The following is an 18,986-nucleotide window of genomic DNA, read 5'->3' as shown; positions in this document are numbered from 1 at the left end:
TTAAAGAAAAAATAGAGAAAATTGAAGGTAGAGTGAGAAAACAGAGAAAAAAATTAAAAATTACCTTTTATATTGACCAAAAACATCTTTTTGAATACTCAAGATCCGCGCGTTAACCCAATAACCCACATGTTGACCCGTATTCCAACCAAACCCAATTGTATGTTTTCTTTTTTCAATTTTAATTTTAATTTTAATTTTTAATTTAATTTTATTTTTAACCCATTTTATTTTTATTTTATTTTAAAAAAAAGTTATTTCTGTCATTTTTGTTTCTGAAAGTAAAAAAGGAAAGAAAAATGATTTAATACAAAAAAGCTTTTCTAATAAAATTTTCAAAAACATTTATAAAATCCTTTCAATAAAAATAAAAAAGGCAAAAAAATCTTTTTCAAACAAAAATCCTTACAAAATAAATTTATGAAATCCACTAAACTACTGAAAAATTTTATAAATTAATTTTCAAAGAAAAAAATTATCTTCTAAACTATTGAATGATTGCTTCATATTAAGTCTTATCAAACTATTGAAAGATTTTACTAAATAAAATACTTTAATAAATCCGACAACGAAACTTTTTTAGAATAAAACACTAGTCTCTATGAATACTCCTGAGAAAAAAATATTATCTTAAATTACTACCAAATTATTGAGACAATTTCAATATATATTTTCAATATGAAATTATTTGGTAAATCATAAAATGATCAACGCTTGGATAATTTAAAATCAAACTGATACCATCCCTTGAATGAACGTAGTAAGAATGCTACAACATTCTCCATGCTAACCGACTATTTTCACATATCAAAATATGTTGCAAATGACCAATCACACATAAACAAAAAAAATTAGTGGTAACTCCTTTCATTTATGTCTAACAATAGATCCACAAATCTATATATTATGACATATATATATATATATATATATATATACAAATCACTAAAAACAAATCAAAAAGGAAACATTAGATATAGGAGAGGAAACAAATGCACAAAGGAAACATACAATCACTGCAAGTTCTGAAGAATATTATACAGTATATAGCCTGCAAGATTGTTATGGCTTATGTCCCTACAGATTTTGTTAAATATCATTATAAAGATAATCAAATAAAAATAGAGAAAATCAACCAACTATTAAAGATGATAGACTCCTTAGAGTTCCTTCGATAATGTTAAACTTTGAAGGCTGTAACCTGTTGACCCAGAAATTCCAAGATTTGATAGTTTACTGACAAAAAGGACAATGGAACTTGGATTTGTTTGAATTATCAGTTTCAAACTTGACTTTTTTAGACAAATTCCATTCAGGCCTACTGATTCTAATAACAAAAAAACCTTATAAATAGAAACTCAATTGATAAGTTGAACAAAAATTCCCAACAAACCATCATTAGTTCATTAGCAACAGTTGAATGAAACCTTATATACTTTAAAAGTACCTAAAATTTTACTTTATAGTTGAAGCCTATATTTACACTTGTAAAATAACAACAGAAAAAATAAAATAAGCTTTTTGGCAACATTCTTCAAGGAGGTATCAAATTTTAGATAGATAAAATAAGCTATGTATTTTATAGAATAGTGTACAAATATATCAATTTCTAAATTCAAACACGTTTTTAGAAATTTCTATGGAATAGCATATAGAATTATATAGTCACAGTGGAGCATGCCTTCCTTGATTACAGCTGTAATCACAATAGTGCACAAATATATCAATTTGGACATTCAGTTGGTTTATTAGAAATTCCTTAGGATTCTTAAATCTGTTACAGTATATTCTTGATACAAAGAAGGGCAAAAGAAAGGCTATTGAATGGTTCACCATAATTTCTATCATTCGTAGTGTTGCGAAAGTCAATTATCTTCTTGCCCACTAAGATAGTACAAATATTTTTATTTGGTCATTTTCATTTGTAAATCAATATGAAAATTATCTAAAACAAAAGATAAAATGATAAAAATAAATAAATTAAAATAGCATACAAAATCCTAAAGAATTTCTAATATTGCAACAGAAACATTTGGCCCAAATTCATGTATACAAAACCCCCAAAACTCTAACTCCAATCATGGTAAAGATAATTTATAAGAAAAATCTAAAAACTGAATCATGTCAAAATGCAAGCTTAGAAGACAAAATTAAGAGCAAATTTATAGTGAAATAAATGAGAGCAGATTTTCCATGAAATTTTATGGATCCTAAAAAGAATTTCAAAAACTTCAGGAATGATGGCATGCCTTATCAATAGTGTCATAGTGTGTTCAAAACTACTTTATCATCTATTTCACTGTAAGAAAACATCAAAAAGAATTAAAAGAACTAATAATAATTCAGCTTGAACAAAGCAGAGGTTTAGGAGCAAATGCAACAACTTAAGTTAAATCAAGTCCATGCAACAACAACCATTGGATAAACTTACACCTCCAAAACACAAATTAAGTGCAACTAAAAATAATAAGCATAAATCATAGTGCTAAAGCATTTCCAAACTTTACACACTCAAAAACTTCATTATAACACACAAATTAACCAAAAATTTATAAACAAATAATAATAAGCAAGCATTACTATTTGAAATAAAGTTTCAATGATCACTTATAGAGATCAAATTGTATTTGTAGAGGTTAAATTAGAACAAATAACAATAAGAAAACATATACATAGAGATCAAATCTTCATGTGACTTCATAGACAAATTGTATGTTAAAATTTAAGTTATTATACTTTTCACGTGTTATTATAGATCAAAAAGTGCACAAACTAACTAATAGAAGTTAACTTTCAATTTGTTGATAGATCTTACTTTTTGTTTTAATTCAAGATCATTTGGCTGAAAAGTAAGAAAGTAGGTTACAATAATGCTTACAAAATTGTCACAAAAAGAAATTTTAATTGTAAATGTCAATAAGGAGTTTAGTAGACAGGTTAATATATAGCACTATATCAAAAGGAAACAAACTTTAAAGAACAAAAACCAAGAATCACAGCTTTTTAAGCAAACTGATAATTGTTTTGAAACGCTAAACAATTTTAGATGCAAATATTATTCCAAGATGGATTAAATTATAAGATTAAAGCTTTCAAAGTAAGCACAAATTTTCATTTAGAAAAAACAACGAAAATGAAGAATCAACTCGAGATGCAATGTAAATTAAGAAATCAATTTATGATCGTACATTGTTTAGATGATAAAGTTAACCAAATTTCATAGCCATTTTCATATGAAAAAGCAGTTCTTACCCTCATCCTCTTCCCCTTCCCACACCTACCATTTTATGGCAAGACTTATCAGCAACCAGTCCCTACATATGTGCGTTAATGCCAATGCAATTCCACCACCAAAACACAGCAAAGCTACAACCATAGATGTAAATCAATTTCACATATCCAAGAGAGATAGGCTGTATGAAAATTTAATTTTGAAACCAGAAATTGAAGATTTTTAGTGTCTACAAATAATCAAGCGGGGACAAACATAAAAATAATATTTCACCAAGTCAAATACTATTATTTTAAATAGCACAAAAATAAGTGAAAACAATAAAAAATCTTGCTACCACCACCATATCTAATACCATCAATCAGATTCCACCACTAATCTCAATAAAAAAAAAAGTTTAAATTTTATTTTAAAAATATTGCAGTAATAAAAAGAAGAAAACACCTAGCCTAGTTGCCTCAGCAAAAACATAGATTATTTTAAAGTATATCATTTATTGTGATGATGATACCTGCATCTTTTGGTTTGCCTTGCACTTGATTCGACTGCCAAACAATTTTTTGGGGGGTTTTTGTAATGGATTTTTCAAAACAGGGAGCTATTTTTTTCTTTCGATAGGAGAAAAAAGTCTTAATTTTCTGTAAGAAGCCTAAAGATCAAGCAAAATTAAACAAAGCTCAAGGGATAAGTTTTGTTTTCAAAACAGACGCTTAATCTGATGTAATGATGAATTTAATATTTACCAGAAGAGTGTTGCTCATTGATTTGCATACCGGGTTAAAATGTCTAGTTTTTCTTCTCCCTGTAGTTAGTAGAAGGAGAGTGATGGAAGCTAATCTGATTCTGATCTGATGGATGGGAGACAGGTTGAAGTGTAGGCAAAATGTGAAAAGGAATGGAAAATTGTACCTTACCTTCCTTTTCCTTGAACTGTTAAATATTTCAAGCTAAATTGTTTTTCAATTCTAAAAGCACAGGAAAAAAATATAAATGAGTCAACAAAAAAAATAATAAAAGAAAAAACAACCTGCAACTTCGTTGCATTGTATAGATAATGCTATTTCTACGCAGATGAACAATCATTCAATAATGCAAATCAAAACAATTCTATGATTAACTACCTTCATAGAAAAACATAAAATCTAAGCAATAAATTACCATCAAATATTCAATGTAAAAAAAGGATTAGATGCTTATATACAACAATTATAATCAAAATTTAAGGGCATTTCTTTAACTCAAAATTATCGATCTAAAGATATGGATATCATACTTTTGGAATCGTCAATATAAGATGTATAAAATCCAAATAACCATACAAAACTATTCCTTTAAGCAATCAGAGCTTAAAACCAAAAAACGAGAGAAAGATTAAAATAGATACCATAGTTTTGACGTGATGAACAAATCACTGCACTTCACCAGTTCTGTGGAAAACAGTCCCTTCAATGCAAGCTCAATCTACATTTCATGAAACATATGTAGCAAAAGAAACAATCAGCTATATCAAGTAACATTTGTAAACAAATTGGAATTTTTTTAAAAAGACTGGAAAAGTTTACCTCTTTTTCATTATCATAAATATGGGCACAATCGATGTGCCTATAACTAGCTTGCACAAAAATGAAACCAGAATATTCAAAGCTTCAGCAATTACTTTCCATTTTAACTCTAATAAAACTTGAAGTTCATCTGAACTATATGCTTGCAGAGGTAATAAATGTAACAAAGTTCAATTATGTAATACTACAAAATTCCACCTAGATCCTCAAAGTATATTGATAAAGCAACTAATTTCGGGGCAGAATAAAATTGATGAAAATGGGATCTTTCCTGGGTAATGAAGGGAAAATTTATAGAATTAGGTTCTAATACAAGGAAGAGCAGGAAGAGCAGGAAGAGAAACATATCAAAGGCAATAAATTAAAGACAAAACCTTGACTGCAGCAATGACAGCTTCACCAATAACACCTGAAGGAGCTTTCCATGTTCCCAAACCAACAGACGGCATCTTTGCTCCGGTGTTAAGCTCAAAATATAAAGGTCCCTGTCCAGTTTCCTTGTCCATTTTTCTCTACAGGAACAACCAAAACAAAGAGCAAATACTAATTACAGCAATAAACTTGCAGTACTACACTGCAATGCAATTGAAAAGGAAACAATTTAAAAAATATATACCTTGTTTGATCCAAATGATAATCAGTAGCTCTTTGGAATAGGTTTGTGGCAGAAAGAGAAAAAAAAGATATAAAATAGATTAGAAAATCACGATTCTTCAGCTCCAAACCCCGAAACTAGTGGGATAGTTTAGGCTGACTAGGTTGTGATCACTGGCAGTGATCTTTGGGAGGCATTGAAAATTTAAATTTGAGTTTAAAAAAATGCCCCTGAAAAATCTTTGGAAGGCTTTGAAAAATTTTTAAAAAAAATGCTTTGAAAAATTAAAAGAAAACTAAATCGGTATTCTTTCGAGAAGACTGAAAAAAGCAAAGAAAAGAAAATAGAGATGAAGAGCAACAAACTGAGGGATTAAGAGGAAAAACAAAGGAAACGGAAGATCATTCACTTACCCATCTCCTATTTTTTCTTTTGAATCTGTCAACTACTCCTTTTTTGATTCACCTGCTCCCTTCTCAGTCATTCTTTATCAAATCAAAAATCTTCTGTAAAAATCACCTACCCCTTTCTCTCGTCTCTTGTCTATAGTGTTGTTGGGTGGGTGTGATAATGTTGGAGGTTTTTGGTAAATTTATCAAGGAGGCAGAAGAAAAGGAAAAAAAAAATGGTTAATGGGGAAGATGGTGCCGGAAGAAAAAAAAAAAAAAAAAACTGAAAGAGTGCCATTAATGTGAAAAAAAAAAAAAGTCTAAATAAAATAATTTTACTTGAAAGGTTTTTTTTTAATTTATGTAATTTATATATATACAATTTTCTTATATATTTATTTATATAAGAAAAAAGATAATCATGTTTAAATAAAAAAATTTATATAATCACAAGAAATAAAAATAAAAAATAGAATAAACAATATTTTCTAATCTAATATATCTTATTTAATAATGACAGATTTAATTTTTTTAAGTATGCATTTATAATTTATATAAAATATTTTCGGTAGATTTATTAATTTTATTAATAAAAATAATATTTTTAAAAAATTTTGATAATATCAAGAAAAGTTTTTCTTTAATTTTTTAATTTTTTATTTTTGAGAGTGATAAAAAAAATTGAGAGTATTTAGGGAATTTTTTTAATTTTTGTTTTTCAATTTTAAAAGATTTCCTGAACATTCCATTACACTATTTGAATCCACCCCTGCTAGAAAGATTTTAAGTAAAAAAAAATGTTTTTCCTGCTAATCTCAATTGAATGGTGGAAGGGATTGTTTTTTTTTTATTATTATTTGTAGTTTCAAAATACCTATATCGAAGACAGATAAAAGTGGTGATGGGAGCTGATTTGATTTATCTCTTTGTAATTTTATCTATTTCTATGATTTTATTTGTCTCTGAATTCTACGGTAATAATAAGTAATCATTTTTATGGTAAAATGTAAGTGACTTGGATTGAAAATGTATCTGCCACCGGCGTTTCTACAATTAATGTGATGGGATAGAGAGTACGAGAGGATCAAGTAGTATTATACATTAAAGACCACGTTTTTAAATTAAAAGACGTATCCTTAGTGGTAAGAAGTCCCACACGGAGCGGGTGAAGTATTATTTTATGACGGGAATTTTAACCACGTTTTTAAATTAAGAACCGCAGTTAATAATATTAAATATTATTATTTTAATAAAAATATAGTTAAAATATTAAATTAATTATATTATTTTTTATTTATTATCAATCTTATTTTAAAAATAAAACGTGAATTTTTAATATATTATTAATCATTTTTTAAATAAAAAAATTATTTTTATTTAAAAATATTACGTTTTTGTTATTAAAAATATAATTAAAAAATAATATAATATTATTTTATAATATATTAATTAATATGTTTACAACATAAGTAACGTGCGTGATATGAAAACGAAACAAAGAAAATCATAAGAAACAAGGGCGATTGCAGAAAACAAAATAAAAAAAGCGGAGCACAAGAGTTGACAATGAATAAACCAAAGTAAAGTCAAAAAAAAAAAAAGAAAGAAAACCAGAAAACAGCCACGTGACACCTCAATGAAAACTTTTGTACTCCGTACAACACATAAGCTCAGGTCCTTCTCCAGCTCTAGTTCCTGAGATTGAAGTAGCACCAGCAGCAACATCTGTACTAGCACCTGCACCATTTAGTTATGGTCCGGCAATGTCCTATCAAGCTCATGCAAGCATTGTAAAGTTACATCCACCTGGAGGTGCATTAGCGAAGTCACTTTATGTTTCAAATATGATTTTCACTTCTTCACCACCACCATATCTCAAACATTCTCGTTCTAGCCCATCACCTGCAACACATAAACATTTATCACCTGGAGCCCATGATAGAACTGTGCATTCAGCGGACGAAAAGAAGGATGTCATGAAGACTGTCATTGCCGTTATTGCTACTGCAGCCACAACATTTGTGTTGTTGGCTGTTGCACTGGTCTTCTTTTGTTGTCTGAAGAGAAGGAGCCGAAAAAAGGATGAAGGACCTCTTATCTACTTTAAGTAATGTACCTCATGGTATGTGGTTATTGTATTTCTTTGTCACTGAGTTGTTAATCATCTTTATTTTCTTGTTCATGTTTCCACAAGCATTTTAACTTTACGATCTTTTAGATTCTTCACAGAAGTCCATTAGTTTAGGAAGTTCCGGCAAGAAAGAATTCAAAATTAGCAGCGGAAAGAGCCCTTCTCTTAATAGTAGTTTGTTCATGAAGCAAGCTAATCATGATGCCTCACTTGCCAAAGCACCGCCACTAGAAGCAAGTGCAGAAAAACCATTCCCTCCCCTGAAACCTCCTCCTGGAAGATTAGCTCCTCCACCTCCTCCCCCTTGTCCTAACCCCCCATCTCAACCCTAAGTTGTTCGTCCTCCACCTATGCCACCAAAATCAAAACCTTCACCTCTTGAGCCACATCATCGAGGACATAATGCTTCTGGTGGTGGAGATGAGACTGATGGTGAATCAGGGGCTCCAAAAGCCAAGTTAAAACCATTTTTCTGGGACAAGGTTATGGCTAATTCAGATCAAACAATGGTTTGGCATGAGATCAGTGTTCGATCATTCCAGTAAGACAACAATTCTACCTTATATTAATTTTAGATTTTCTGGCTAAGAATGTTTGTCAAAATCTACTTTGATTCCAAATTGTATTAAAACCCTTTACAGGTTCAATGAGGAGATGATCGAGACCTGATTTGGTTATAATCACAGGACTAATAACAAGAATCATCAAAAGAGAGATTCACCATCAGAACCTTCAATCCAGTACATTCAGATTATTGACACTAGGAAAGCACAAAACTTGTCTATTCTTCTACGTGCACTAAATGTCACAACAGAAGAAGTTGTTGATGCTCTCCGAGAAGGTTTCTATGCTATCTCTTAGAGAAATACTATCAGAAGTATTCTGTTATACTAGCAACCAGAATTTCCTTTTCTGGTTTGACAGACATTTAGAATGCACAAAATTTGATTGAAGAAAGAATTAATTGCTTAAATTGATAACGTTATCTTCAGTTCAGATGCAAATAGTCTTCTGTCTTCACTACTCAATGGTTCCAAACAACTCTTGCCTTTGATATTTTATTTGTTCTTTGCTTCATAGAGTTTGAGTTTTTAACATTTTCTGATGGTTCATAACCATGGTATTAGAGAAGAATAAGTGATGAAAAATTCACTCATATCAATTTTCAGGCCATTTAAGGCTCTTGGACTGTGAGTAATATACAGTCCTATATTTTATCTTCCAAAACTATTTCTATAATTTTCATTTTGTCTGAACTAGATCGTTAAGGTTCAGTTCTGCTGTTAACATTTTACTGGTAAATGGTTCTGAGCATTCACCTGTTGTCTTGCTACTTAAGAGAAAAAAGCATGTCAGAGGCAAGATAGTAATTGAGATACTAAGTGCATACTCATTGGTTGCAAGGGCAGAAAGTTTTAAATTAATATTCATCTAGCCAGTGAAATATGCTAGTGAAATGTGTGTTCCAGATCCACCTTCTTCATTCTTAAATACATGTGACAACAAACTCTTCAGAATTAAACTGAACCAGGTAACAAGCTTCCAGCAGAGATCCTTCAAACATTGCAGAAGATGGCACCAACAACAGAAGAGGAACTTAAGCTTAGATTATTCACAGGATATGTTTCTCAACTAGGTCCTGCAGAGAGGTTCCTTAAAATCTTGGTTGAAATAGCTTTTGCCTTCAAACGAATTGAGTCATTGCTGTCAGTGACTACTCTCCACGAAGAAGTCACTGGCATTAAATAGTCTTTTGCAACTCTTGAGGTGAAATACTACATATACGAACTGAATAATAGAGAGTCCTTCAGGTTCCCCAGGAAGGAAGGAAATGAAAACTAGAATATTTCTCATAGGTCTCTATTAATTTTTTAGTCAATGGAATCTTGTCCTTCTCAATAATAAGGAGACCACAGAATTCAATGATATCCTTAAAAACATATGTTCTAGGAATTTATGTCCATGAATATAGTTCCTACATCAAAGATGCTTTATTAGATAAAGATAAGTAGCCAGCTGGTTCTGATTATTGTCTTAATGGCAGGCAGCTTGCACCAAGCTCAAAAGCAGGAGATTATTCCTAAAACTTCTAGAAGCGGTGCTTAAAACTGGTAATCGCATGAATGATGGTACCTACCATGGTGGTGCACAGGCATTCAAGCTTGACACACTCTTGAAACTGTCTGATGTAAAAGGGATAGATGGTAAGACCACGCTCCTTCACTTTGTAATTCAGGAGATCATACGTTCTGAGGACATAAGAGCTGTTCGCACACAATTATCAAGAGGGGGCCTTTCAAGCTTCAATTCAGAGGACTTTGTTGAAGATCACAACCAAGAGGCAGAGGAACATTACGGCAGTCTTCGTCTTCAAGTTGTTTCAGGTGTAAGCAGTGAACTTGAAGATGTTAAGAAGGCCGATGTATTTGATGTTGACGCCTAACATCTACTATGTCAAAACTTAAATCATTCTTTGCAAAAAACTACAGAGTTCGTGAATTCAAAGATGAAGACTATGGATGAGGACAGTGAATTTTTTCGTTCACTGTCTAGTTTTGTTGATTACGCAGATGCTGATGAAAGGATAATGGACCTGGTCAAGAGCACAGAAGATTACTTTCATGGACAGGCAGGAAGAAACGAAGGCTTGCAGTTGGGCATGATTTCTTGATAATGTTAGAAAAAGAATGTAAAGAAGTTAGTAACACAAGCGCTAAGCCACTCAGGAATTCCGGAAACGAAGGCGCATCACTGCCAGCTTATCTAGAGAACCAACAATCATCTTTGGAAAATCAGCAACCGTTCTCAGATATTCATAAACTACTATTTCCAGCAATTTCTGATCGGTGGATGGACTTAGCTGTACATTTAGAAAGGTATATGAGATTTTCCAATGGATACATATACTATTATTATTTTTATTATTATTATTATTATGAGTTTATATTTGATATATTATTAGTGTATTAAATATTATTATCTTTAGTGTATCAAACATTATTATCCTGCTTTAACTCGTCTACAAGAAAAATGATTCTAGATGAAGCTAATTTGATTAACATAGACATCAAACTTTGGCCAAGGACTTCGGATTTATGTCAGTTTGTTTTATGACAAGTAAAACATCCTAACAAATGGGGGAATTTCTTTTCCAGGTCATGTCTCACAACCTGATTTTAACCAAATAAAGAAAATAAAAGTTAGAAACCAACTGGTTTTGTTGATTTTGGTTCTTTCTATTTTTAGATTCGATCCACCACTATAGAACAACACAAAGCTTACATAGGAACAGAATAAAACTGTGAGATTTATGAACTATGGAGCTTTCTCATTTCACTGCTCTCAATAGATTCAATTACCATTCATAATTCATGATTCTAATTATTTCTATTCTCTGTGTTGCTCATTCAGGTGGTTCAAAATAGTGCATTATAGGAATCATGACCAGATGGAAATTGCAGAATCAGGGTCTTTGTCAGTTGTGTCTTATGAACAGAATGCAAAGCTTTAAGTTTCATTATCTTGTCGAATCGTAATGAAAAATACCAATAGAAAGGAGAATGGCTAAGAGCCAAAGAGGGAAAGAACCTCAAGCAATCAGGACTTTCAGAAGATACAACAGATTTCATTTGTACGGTTAACTGTGTCTATATCCATGCGAATACATCAATATATAACTGCCTTTTTCTTTTCTTTTCTTTCCATTTGTGCTAATGAGAAACTGCATTCTCAGTTATTCACGAGTCCAATCCCAGTATTTTTTGTTTTTATGAGCCCGAGTTTTTTATGATTAGCTAGAATAAGGTGTGTTGATACTTGGAATACTGCTTTTGCTGGTAAAGACCATAAAGATTATTATTCAACCATAGTTTGGTGATTGTTTGATGGGGTGGTGTACCATTCAATTGTCTGTTGAATTTTTTTCAATAAGCAAAAAACCAACATTTTTACTACCTTTCTCAAAGATGAATAATACGGTTAAAACTAATCTAAATTTAATATTTATTTTTAATTATTTTTTATTTGACTTTTTAAAATTTTAACCATAACTTTTTTTTTTATTATTCAAGGGAGACAAAGTCTTACATTAAAGGGGAAGAGGAAAAATTGGGTTCGAACTCCAACATTGATATCTTCTTAAAGACTGTCTTGATTACTAAACTAAACAGCTGAAGATTAATCATAACTTTAATAATGAAAAAAATCTTTTCTCGTTCATTTTTGTAAAGTTTTCCTTATTTTTAATACGTTATTCAAGCAAAATTAATAACATAATTAAATATTTTTAATCAAAAAAATATTAATTAATCTTTAATAACACCGGTTAAAATGATATTTAAGAAAATAAAATTTGTAATTAATATATTATTTTGTATTGAATTTAATCAAAATAATGCATTCAATATAAAAATCTTTCATAAAATAACATTTTAATTAATTTTAAACGGAATCTATAAGCATTCGGATTTTTTTTTTCTTTTGAAATTAATAGGATCTTATTCAAATATAGTAAAAATAACAAATAGTACTAGTAGTACAAGATGCACCTACTCTAGCAATTTCCCAAGCTAATGATACCAATAGAAATCTTATATAAATATATAAAAATTAAAATTTTTAGTAAAAAACTCTAATGTGAATAACTTATATTTTTGAAATGTGGTTGGATTTAAAAAATTATCATGTATTTTTTAATAAATTTATTTTATTTATTTAAAACATATTTATTTTTTTATACTAAAACTTTTATTACTTAAAAAATAATTAGTTAAACTAAATTAATTACATTTATTATCTTTTAAATATCTAATATTTTGTATTTTATATTAATAAATTACAATTAATTTGATCAATAATACAAATAAAAAAAGAAACTAAATAAAAAGCTAATTACTCATTAATATATTTCTATATCTTCTAATTACTCAAGAAAAATTAAATGAAATTTAATATAGTAAATAAGAAAAATGAAATTAGCCATTTAATGGATTGATAATAATAATATCATTAATTAGGGAAAAAAATTTTAAATACAGATTAAGCAAGAATTGATAATTTATAATTTTAAGCGAATATTACATTAATTTCATGTCTTTTATATACATTATCCTATTAATAATAGTAACTTTTTAATACATTTATGATAATGTCTCTTAATAGTAATATAAATATAAATATTCTACCAAAAAGAATATTAAATAAATTGAATTTGACTATTCTTCAACTTTGTTTTACTGTAATTTTGTTTCTATTGTCTTATAAGAAATTTATTTTGTAGTATTGTTTTTTTTTTTTTTGTAAGTTTATTGAGGTTTTACTCATATTTTTGTTGTGCAATTATTAAGTTTTATTTTTAGAATAACAATTTTATCAACTATATATCTTATTATAATTTTTTTATTTTATAATTTATAATTTAAAAAAGAATCTTTAATATTTTCTATAATATGTTGAATGTGATATTGTTAGAGAATTCTTTTCTTTTATGAGGTATTAATTAGCATAAGTTTAATGATTTTGTTTTGTTTTGGGAGGTTATTTGATAAGATTATTTTAATTTGTAAGGTTTTACAATTAGATGCCAAGAATGATTAATTAATTTGGATGCTATTATACTTTGCGGCTATGTATTGATTAAAAACTAAATCATAAGAATTCTAAGATGTTATATTGGCAATCAACATGCAATTATATATTTAATTATAACTTGACTAAATATGTTTTGGTTTTAATTGAAAAAGAAAAAAATATTTTTTAAATTCTTAGTAAATGAAGTTTTTTTTTTTTTTGGTAAGAAACATAAATGAATTAATTATAAAATAGTATGATACATAACATGTCCAGCTTCATTGGCGAGGACTAAATCTTTAACAAAGGAAGAAGGTTCACTAAACACCACATAGTTGGCCTCATAATAACTAGAACTATTACAGCAATTGCTATACCAAACCGAGCAAGGGTATTAGCACACCTATTCCATTCCCTAAACACATGAAGCATGCGTTGATCTTTAAGATCTTTCATCAACTTCCTGCAATCAGAGACCAGAAGGAGTACCATGGGATTAGTCACTTGGTGATTCTTAATCATGAAAATAGCAGTGGTGATATCGAGTTCAATTTTCAAAAGTCTTTTCACCAAAAATAATCCATTTCTGAAAGCCCACAATTCAGTCAAAATATTTGAATACACCTCAATATATCTAGAGGAACTAAAAATCCATTTTCCCTTACTATCTCGAATAATAGCTCCAACTCCTGTTTTCCCAAAGTTGCCTAATGCCGAGCCATCTATGTTCAATTTATACCATCCCTCGTTGGGAGGATTCCACCTAATGGACACAAAGGATTGCAATGGAGCCCGAACTCCTCTTTGGTTCATCGCAAAGAATTCAGTAGCCTTCGCAGTGGCCAATTTCACTAAGTCAACGATCTCACTATTATGTCTAAAATTTCTTCTATTCCTTTCAAGCCAAATCTCCCATAGAATATGGATAAACAACAGGTACCAAGGGATACCATGCATGGATCGGTGCTTGTTTAATGCATTTTCTTTGATCCATTGTCTATAGTTCATAATTTGATGGGATAGAGGCAAAGAGGCTCCTCGCAAGGTAACCTATATGTTTTTGGTCCACTGGCAATTGTAAAATAGGTGTGCCAAATCCTTTTAGTCATGCATGCAGAACACATAAGTAGTCGGGACGTTCAACCCTCTTTTAGCAAGGTCATTATGTGTAGGCAAGATATAGTGCATGCATTGCCAGATGAAAAACTTAATTTTTGGCAGAGCCTGCAACTTTCATATCCACTCCCATTGACTTTTATTCTTATTCAGACTTGTTCCTCTAGCAAGATCATAAGCAAATTGGGTAGTGAATACCTCACTAGAGAATGCAGACCAGCATATACTATCTTGTCCCTATCCCACCAGTTGAGTAGACATAGCATTTACCTTATCTAGAACATCATCATTAAGTTTGAAAGAAATTGGAAGAAGTTGATTATTTTTTAATGCATTCAGACACTGGCTCACTGAAATTTGATCCTCCTGCCAGTTAAGAGGGCCATGAACAACATTTCTCAAACTCTCAGACCCCAACCAATTATCATGCCAAAAGCTCGTAGATGAACCATCACCAATGACCCAGCTAATACCTTTTTCAACAATCGGACCTACCTATCTCATGGCTTTCCATGTCATCGACACTTTAGAAGCTTTTCTTAAAGTGCCGTTTTCCTGGAGATATTTTTCTGGAGATATTTCCCTTTCAACGTTTTAACTCACAAAACATACTTTTGATGAAGAAATCTCCAAACCAACTCAGTTAACTGTGCTTGATTTTAAGCTCGAGTCTCTCTCAAACCCAATCTACCTTCACTTTTTCTCTTGGTCACTTCACTCCAGTTAAATAGGTGTAATCTCTTCTTATCCTCATTTTTCTCCCATAAAAAATCCCTGTTAACCCTATCCAACTCATTTGAAATGCTAACTAGAATGGCTCTACATTGCATATAATAACTAGGGATGCTTTCCATAGTCGGCTTGATCAGCACCATTCTTACTTAAAGAGAAAGCAGATTTACCTTCCAACCAGCTAACTTTGCTCTAACCTCTTTGACAATGAAAGCATAATCATTCTTATTAACTATCCCTTTATGGATAAGAAAACTCAAGTATCTTTCGAGATCAAGGGTTTCGTTAATGCCCAAAAAGTTAGTAATATCCCTTTTGTAGTCTTGTCTAGTGTTGGCAGAAAAGAAAACTTTAGATTTTTCTAGATTAATGGTCTGCCCAGATTTACCACAAAATGCCATGACTACCTCTTGCATACACTTTGGCAGTTTTTCCTTTTGTTCTACTTAGAAAAATAATGTCATTCTTAAATATGACATGAGAAAACACATGGCCATTTCATGAACTTTTAGTAGGCTACCATTTTTCGAACTTCTACAGCTTCAAGAATTTTTAGACTTAGAAACTCCATATACAAAATAAAGAGGTAAAAGGATAAAGGATCTCTTTGTCTCAAACCTCTGGAAGACTTGAATTTTTCCAGCATTCCTTCATTCATCAAAATGGAAATAGATGAGGATGAGACATAGCTCATGATTAGGAAAATCCAAGACTTTGGTAGATTGAAAAAGGTAAGCACCTTCCTAATAAATCCCCATTCAAGCCTATCATTGGCTTTTTCCAGGTCCAATTTGACTATCATATGTCCTAATCCTCTTTTCTTAGTTTTAAATTAATGGACAAGTTCTTGAATAATAATGCAGTTATCACAATCGTTTTTACCAGTAACAAAGCTAGCTTGGAGAGGTGAAATCAATTTGTCCAGCAAGGGCCTTAGTCTTTGAACCATGATTTTTGAGATAACTTTATAGGGTATGTTACAAAAACTTATGGGCCTGAATTGATCTATCAGAACGGGATTAATACATTTAGGAACCAAGAAGATCAACGTCTCATTTAACTTTTCGAGCATGGATGCCATCTCGAAAATATGTTGACAGTGGCACAGATCTTATCTTTCACAATATTCCAGCAACGATGGTAGAAGAAGGGGTGGTGACCATTCGGACCAGGTGCTTTGAAAGACTTGAAGCTCCAAAACATTTTTTGAATCTCCAAATATGAGATAGGTTTCAACAAATCATGTTGATATTGTGTGGTAAGCTTAGCAATACACCAAGGTCCAAGAGTGACGAAACGGGAGCTTTGAGAGAAGGAAGAAGTATATAGCTTCATGAAGTAATCTTGGACCACCAGGCCAAGATCGCTAGGTTCAGTAATCCATACTCCATCCTTCGTTAGGCTAGAAATTCTATTGTAATGCCTTCGTAAAACGGTAGACACATGAAAGAATCGAGTATTTCTTTCTCCTTCAATAAGCCAATTCACCCTAGACTTAAGAATCCAAATATCTTTCTCTGTTTTAAGGATGCCATTAAACTCCCCTAAAAGGGTTCTTTGAAGGTTCAAGAGAAACTGGTTCGGTGAATTTGCCAGGGCTTTTCAATGCCCAACAATCGAGCAAGAATTTTTTTTTTCTTCAAAAAAATATTACCAAAGGAGTTCAAGTTCCATTCATGCATGTCCTTTCTCTAAGTCAGCAGGGATTTAGCTAATGATTCTTGGCCATTACTCCAACTATTGCGGACGAGGGTTAAAAACTTGGGGTGGTCAAACCACATCTTTTGACGGCGAAAAGGTTTAGGACCTACCCTAGGAACTTTGTTTTTCAAAGACAGTAAAATGGGGCAGTGATCAGAACGGGTTTTTGGCAAATGAGACACCCTTGCTCCAGGAAATGCGAGGCACCAAGCGGGGTTGGCAAAAACAAAGTCAATCCATTCTTGGATCAAGTCCAACACATTCCTATTATTAGACCAAGTGAACCTAGGTCCAGAGAATCCAAGGTCCGCAAGATGGCAGAAATTCAGACAGTCCTTAAAAGCCCCAGATCTAACCAAAGAAACAGGTCTACCTCCCTTCTTATCTAACTTCATTAAAATCCCCTAAAACTAACCATGGAAGATCATGATGGGATGCAACAGTTTTAAGATTTTCCCATAAAGCAATCTTTCTTTATAACGAGGGCTAGCATAAATAGCAGAAATTAACCAAGAAAAATTATTTGATTTTACCTTGATTGTAGCATGGATCTCCTGTTCTGTAGCGTAAATATCATCGATGTCCACTAGATCAGATTTCCGCAGCAACCAAATCCCTCCTTTGTACCCTATAGTGGGTGTGTCCTTCCAAGAATCGAAAGGAAGGCGATCAATGATATGGCGAACATCCTCTCCTCGAGTGCGAGTTTCAGTAATGACCATAATATCAGGTCCATGCATACCAGCCAGCTCTTTTACCGTTCTCACAAAGTTCGGATGCCTCGCACCTCTACAGTTTCATAGTAACACCGACATTGGTAAGGCTAGATTTTTGGGTTGGGGTGACCTATTCCTCTCTCAAATTCCACCCCTGATGCAGTCTTCTCATATTGGGATACATAACGATCCTGTGGATCAAGAGCTCCTCCCCTAGGAGTATGGGCGAGCTGAGGCATATTCTGAACTGCTTCACATGTAGGTTGGTCCTTATCTTCATCACTATAGTTTGAAGGCTGTTCATCAATATCTCCAGAGGGTGACTTAAGAGCTGAGTCACCTGAATTGCTAAAACCCACATTGGATGATTCAGTTTTGCTTCTGTCCATGCAAGAGCCTGAGATTGTGTGGAGTCTGAATCCTCGAAACTCTGCACTGGTTGGGGGTAAATCAGAGTAGGCAGGAGTTCGTTTCTCCTCTCTATTGCATTCTCGGCCATCCTCTCTTCTAGGATTTCTTCTTCGCTCCCTTGGTGATATTGAACGACTGAATCTCCCACAACCCTGTTTTGAGTTCTGAAAGTGGAAGTTGGACTTTCCCAGATCGACTGAGAGCTCTGAGGAGCTACTATTCTTGTTTGCTACTGATCTGATGAAAGGCAGTCTCTTATGGTTGTTCTTGCATATCTACTTGCTCTCTCAAAACTTTCAGCTTTTCTTCCCTTAATCTCCTCATTTCCCTGTACAAAAGAACTTTCTGTGAACGTCATGTGTCTGGAACTTTGACTCCAGGACCTTCTGGTCCTTTGGAATATTGGCTCAGGAGGCATGATCATTGTGGTACCAATTTCCAGCTCTCCCAACGTTGGGTAAATTGGGGAATTGTCCTGAAGCTTGCTGTGCACTTTTTGCAATTTCAAAACAACTATCAACCCCTTCCTTTACACTTGGGCACGCAACATCAATTTTCATGGAAATAGGATTGCTTAAATCTCTCTCAGCAGTTTGTGACCTGACAGACTCCCTTAATTCATCACTTGTCTTATTTTCTGACATAATGATGGTGGCCTGTTCACCAATTTTTGCTCCTGAAGTCTCACCCAACACCTCTTTGACTTGCCCCTTATAAGCTTCTTTACTTTGTGTTGCTTTTCTAGGAGTTGACCAATGGGGTCCCTCTTGTACAAAGTTATCTTTTCCTAAGCTTTCCCTGGCCAAGCCTTGTTCTATTTTTTTTCTCATGTA

General features: G+C 32.0%; 3 protein-coding genes and 1 pseudogene across 5 annotated transcripts; 1 reads left to right on the top strand and 3 right to left on the bottom strand.

Moving 5' to 3' along the window:
• Positions 1-3,135: 3,135 nt before the first annotated feature.
• Positions 3,136-6,038, bottom strand: LOC111293963 (NADPH-dependent aldo-keto reductase, chloroplastic-like). Of its 3 annotated transcripts, XM_022887052.2 has the most exons (5): positions 5,803-6,038; positions 5,411-5,440; positions 5,169-5,306; positions 4,617-4,693; positions 3,136-3,366 (listed from the first exon to the last, which is right to left on the bottom strand). In XM_022887052.2, the coding sequence occupies exons 3-5, from the start codon at positions 5,298-5,300 to the stop codon at positions 3,315-3,317; spliced, it is 261 nt and encodes an 86-aa protein (XP_022742787.2). In that variant the 5' UTR covers positions 5,301-5,306; positions 5,411-5,440; positions 5,803-6,038; the 3' UTR covers positions 3,136-3,314. The 3 variants fall into 3 exon arrangements, 2 of the variants coding, with proteins under 2 accessions (XP_022742787.2, XP_022742810.2); XR_016328650.1 differs by lacking the exon at positions 5,411-5,440 and having other exon boundaries at positions 3,976-4,693; XM_022887075.2 differs by lacking the exon at positions 5,411-5,440.
• A 1,002-nt stretch (positions 6,039-7,040) lies between these two features.
• LOC111298323 (formin-like protein 3) lies at positions 7,041-10,911 on the top strand (annotated as a pseudogene).
• Positions 7,542-18,985, bottom strand: LOC149514404 (uncharacterized). Its single transcript, XM_089745300.1, has 2 exons — positions 17,560-18,985; positions 7,542-7,680 (listed from the first exon to the last, which is right to left on the bottom strand). Exon 1 carries the CDS (start codon positions 18,981-18,983, stop codon positions 18,561-18,563), a length of 423 nt encoding a protein of 140 aa, XP_089601426.1. The 5' UTR covers positions 18,984-18,985; the 3' UTR covers positions 7,542-7,680; positions 17,560-18,560.
• On the bottom strand, positions 13,769-16,127 carry LOC149514405 (uncharacterized). Its single transcript, XM_089744963.1, has 4 exons — positions 15,944-16,127; positions 15,496-15,767; positions 14,840-15,088; positions 13,769-14,527 (listed from the first exon to the last, which is right to left on the bottom strand). The coding sequence occupies exons 1-4, from the start codon at positions 16,125-16,127 to the stop codon at positions 13,769-13,771; spliced, it is 1,464 nt and encodes a 487-aa protein (XP_089601089.1).
• Position 18,986: the final 1 nt, after the last annotated feature.

Source organism: Durio zibethinus, chromosome 16 (assembly GCF_047325235.1).
Source record: "Durio zibethinus cultivar Kanyao isolate XHJ-2024 chromosome 16, ASM4732523v1, whole genome shotgun sequence".
NCBI classification, from domain to species: Eukaryota; Viridiplantae; Streptophyta; class Magnoliopsida; order Malvales; family Malvaceae; genus Durio; species Durio zibethinus.
Note: the sequence above shows the minus strand (reverse complement) of the source record. Positions and strands in the feature narration are given on the sequence as shown.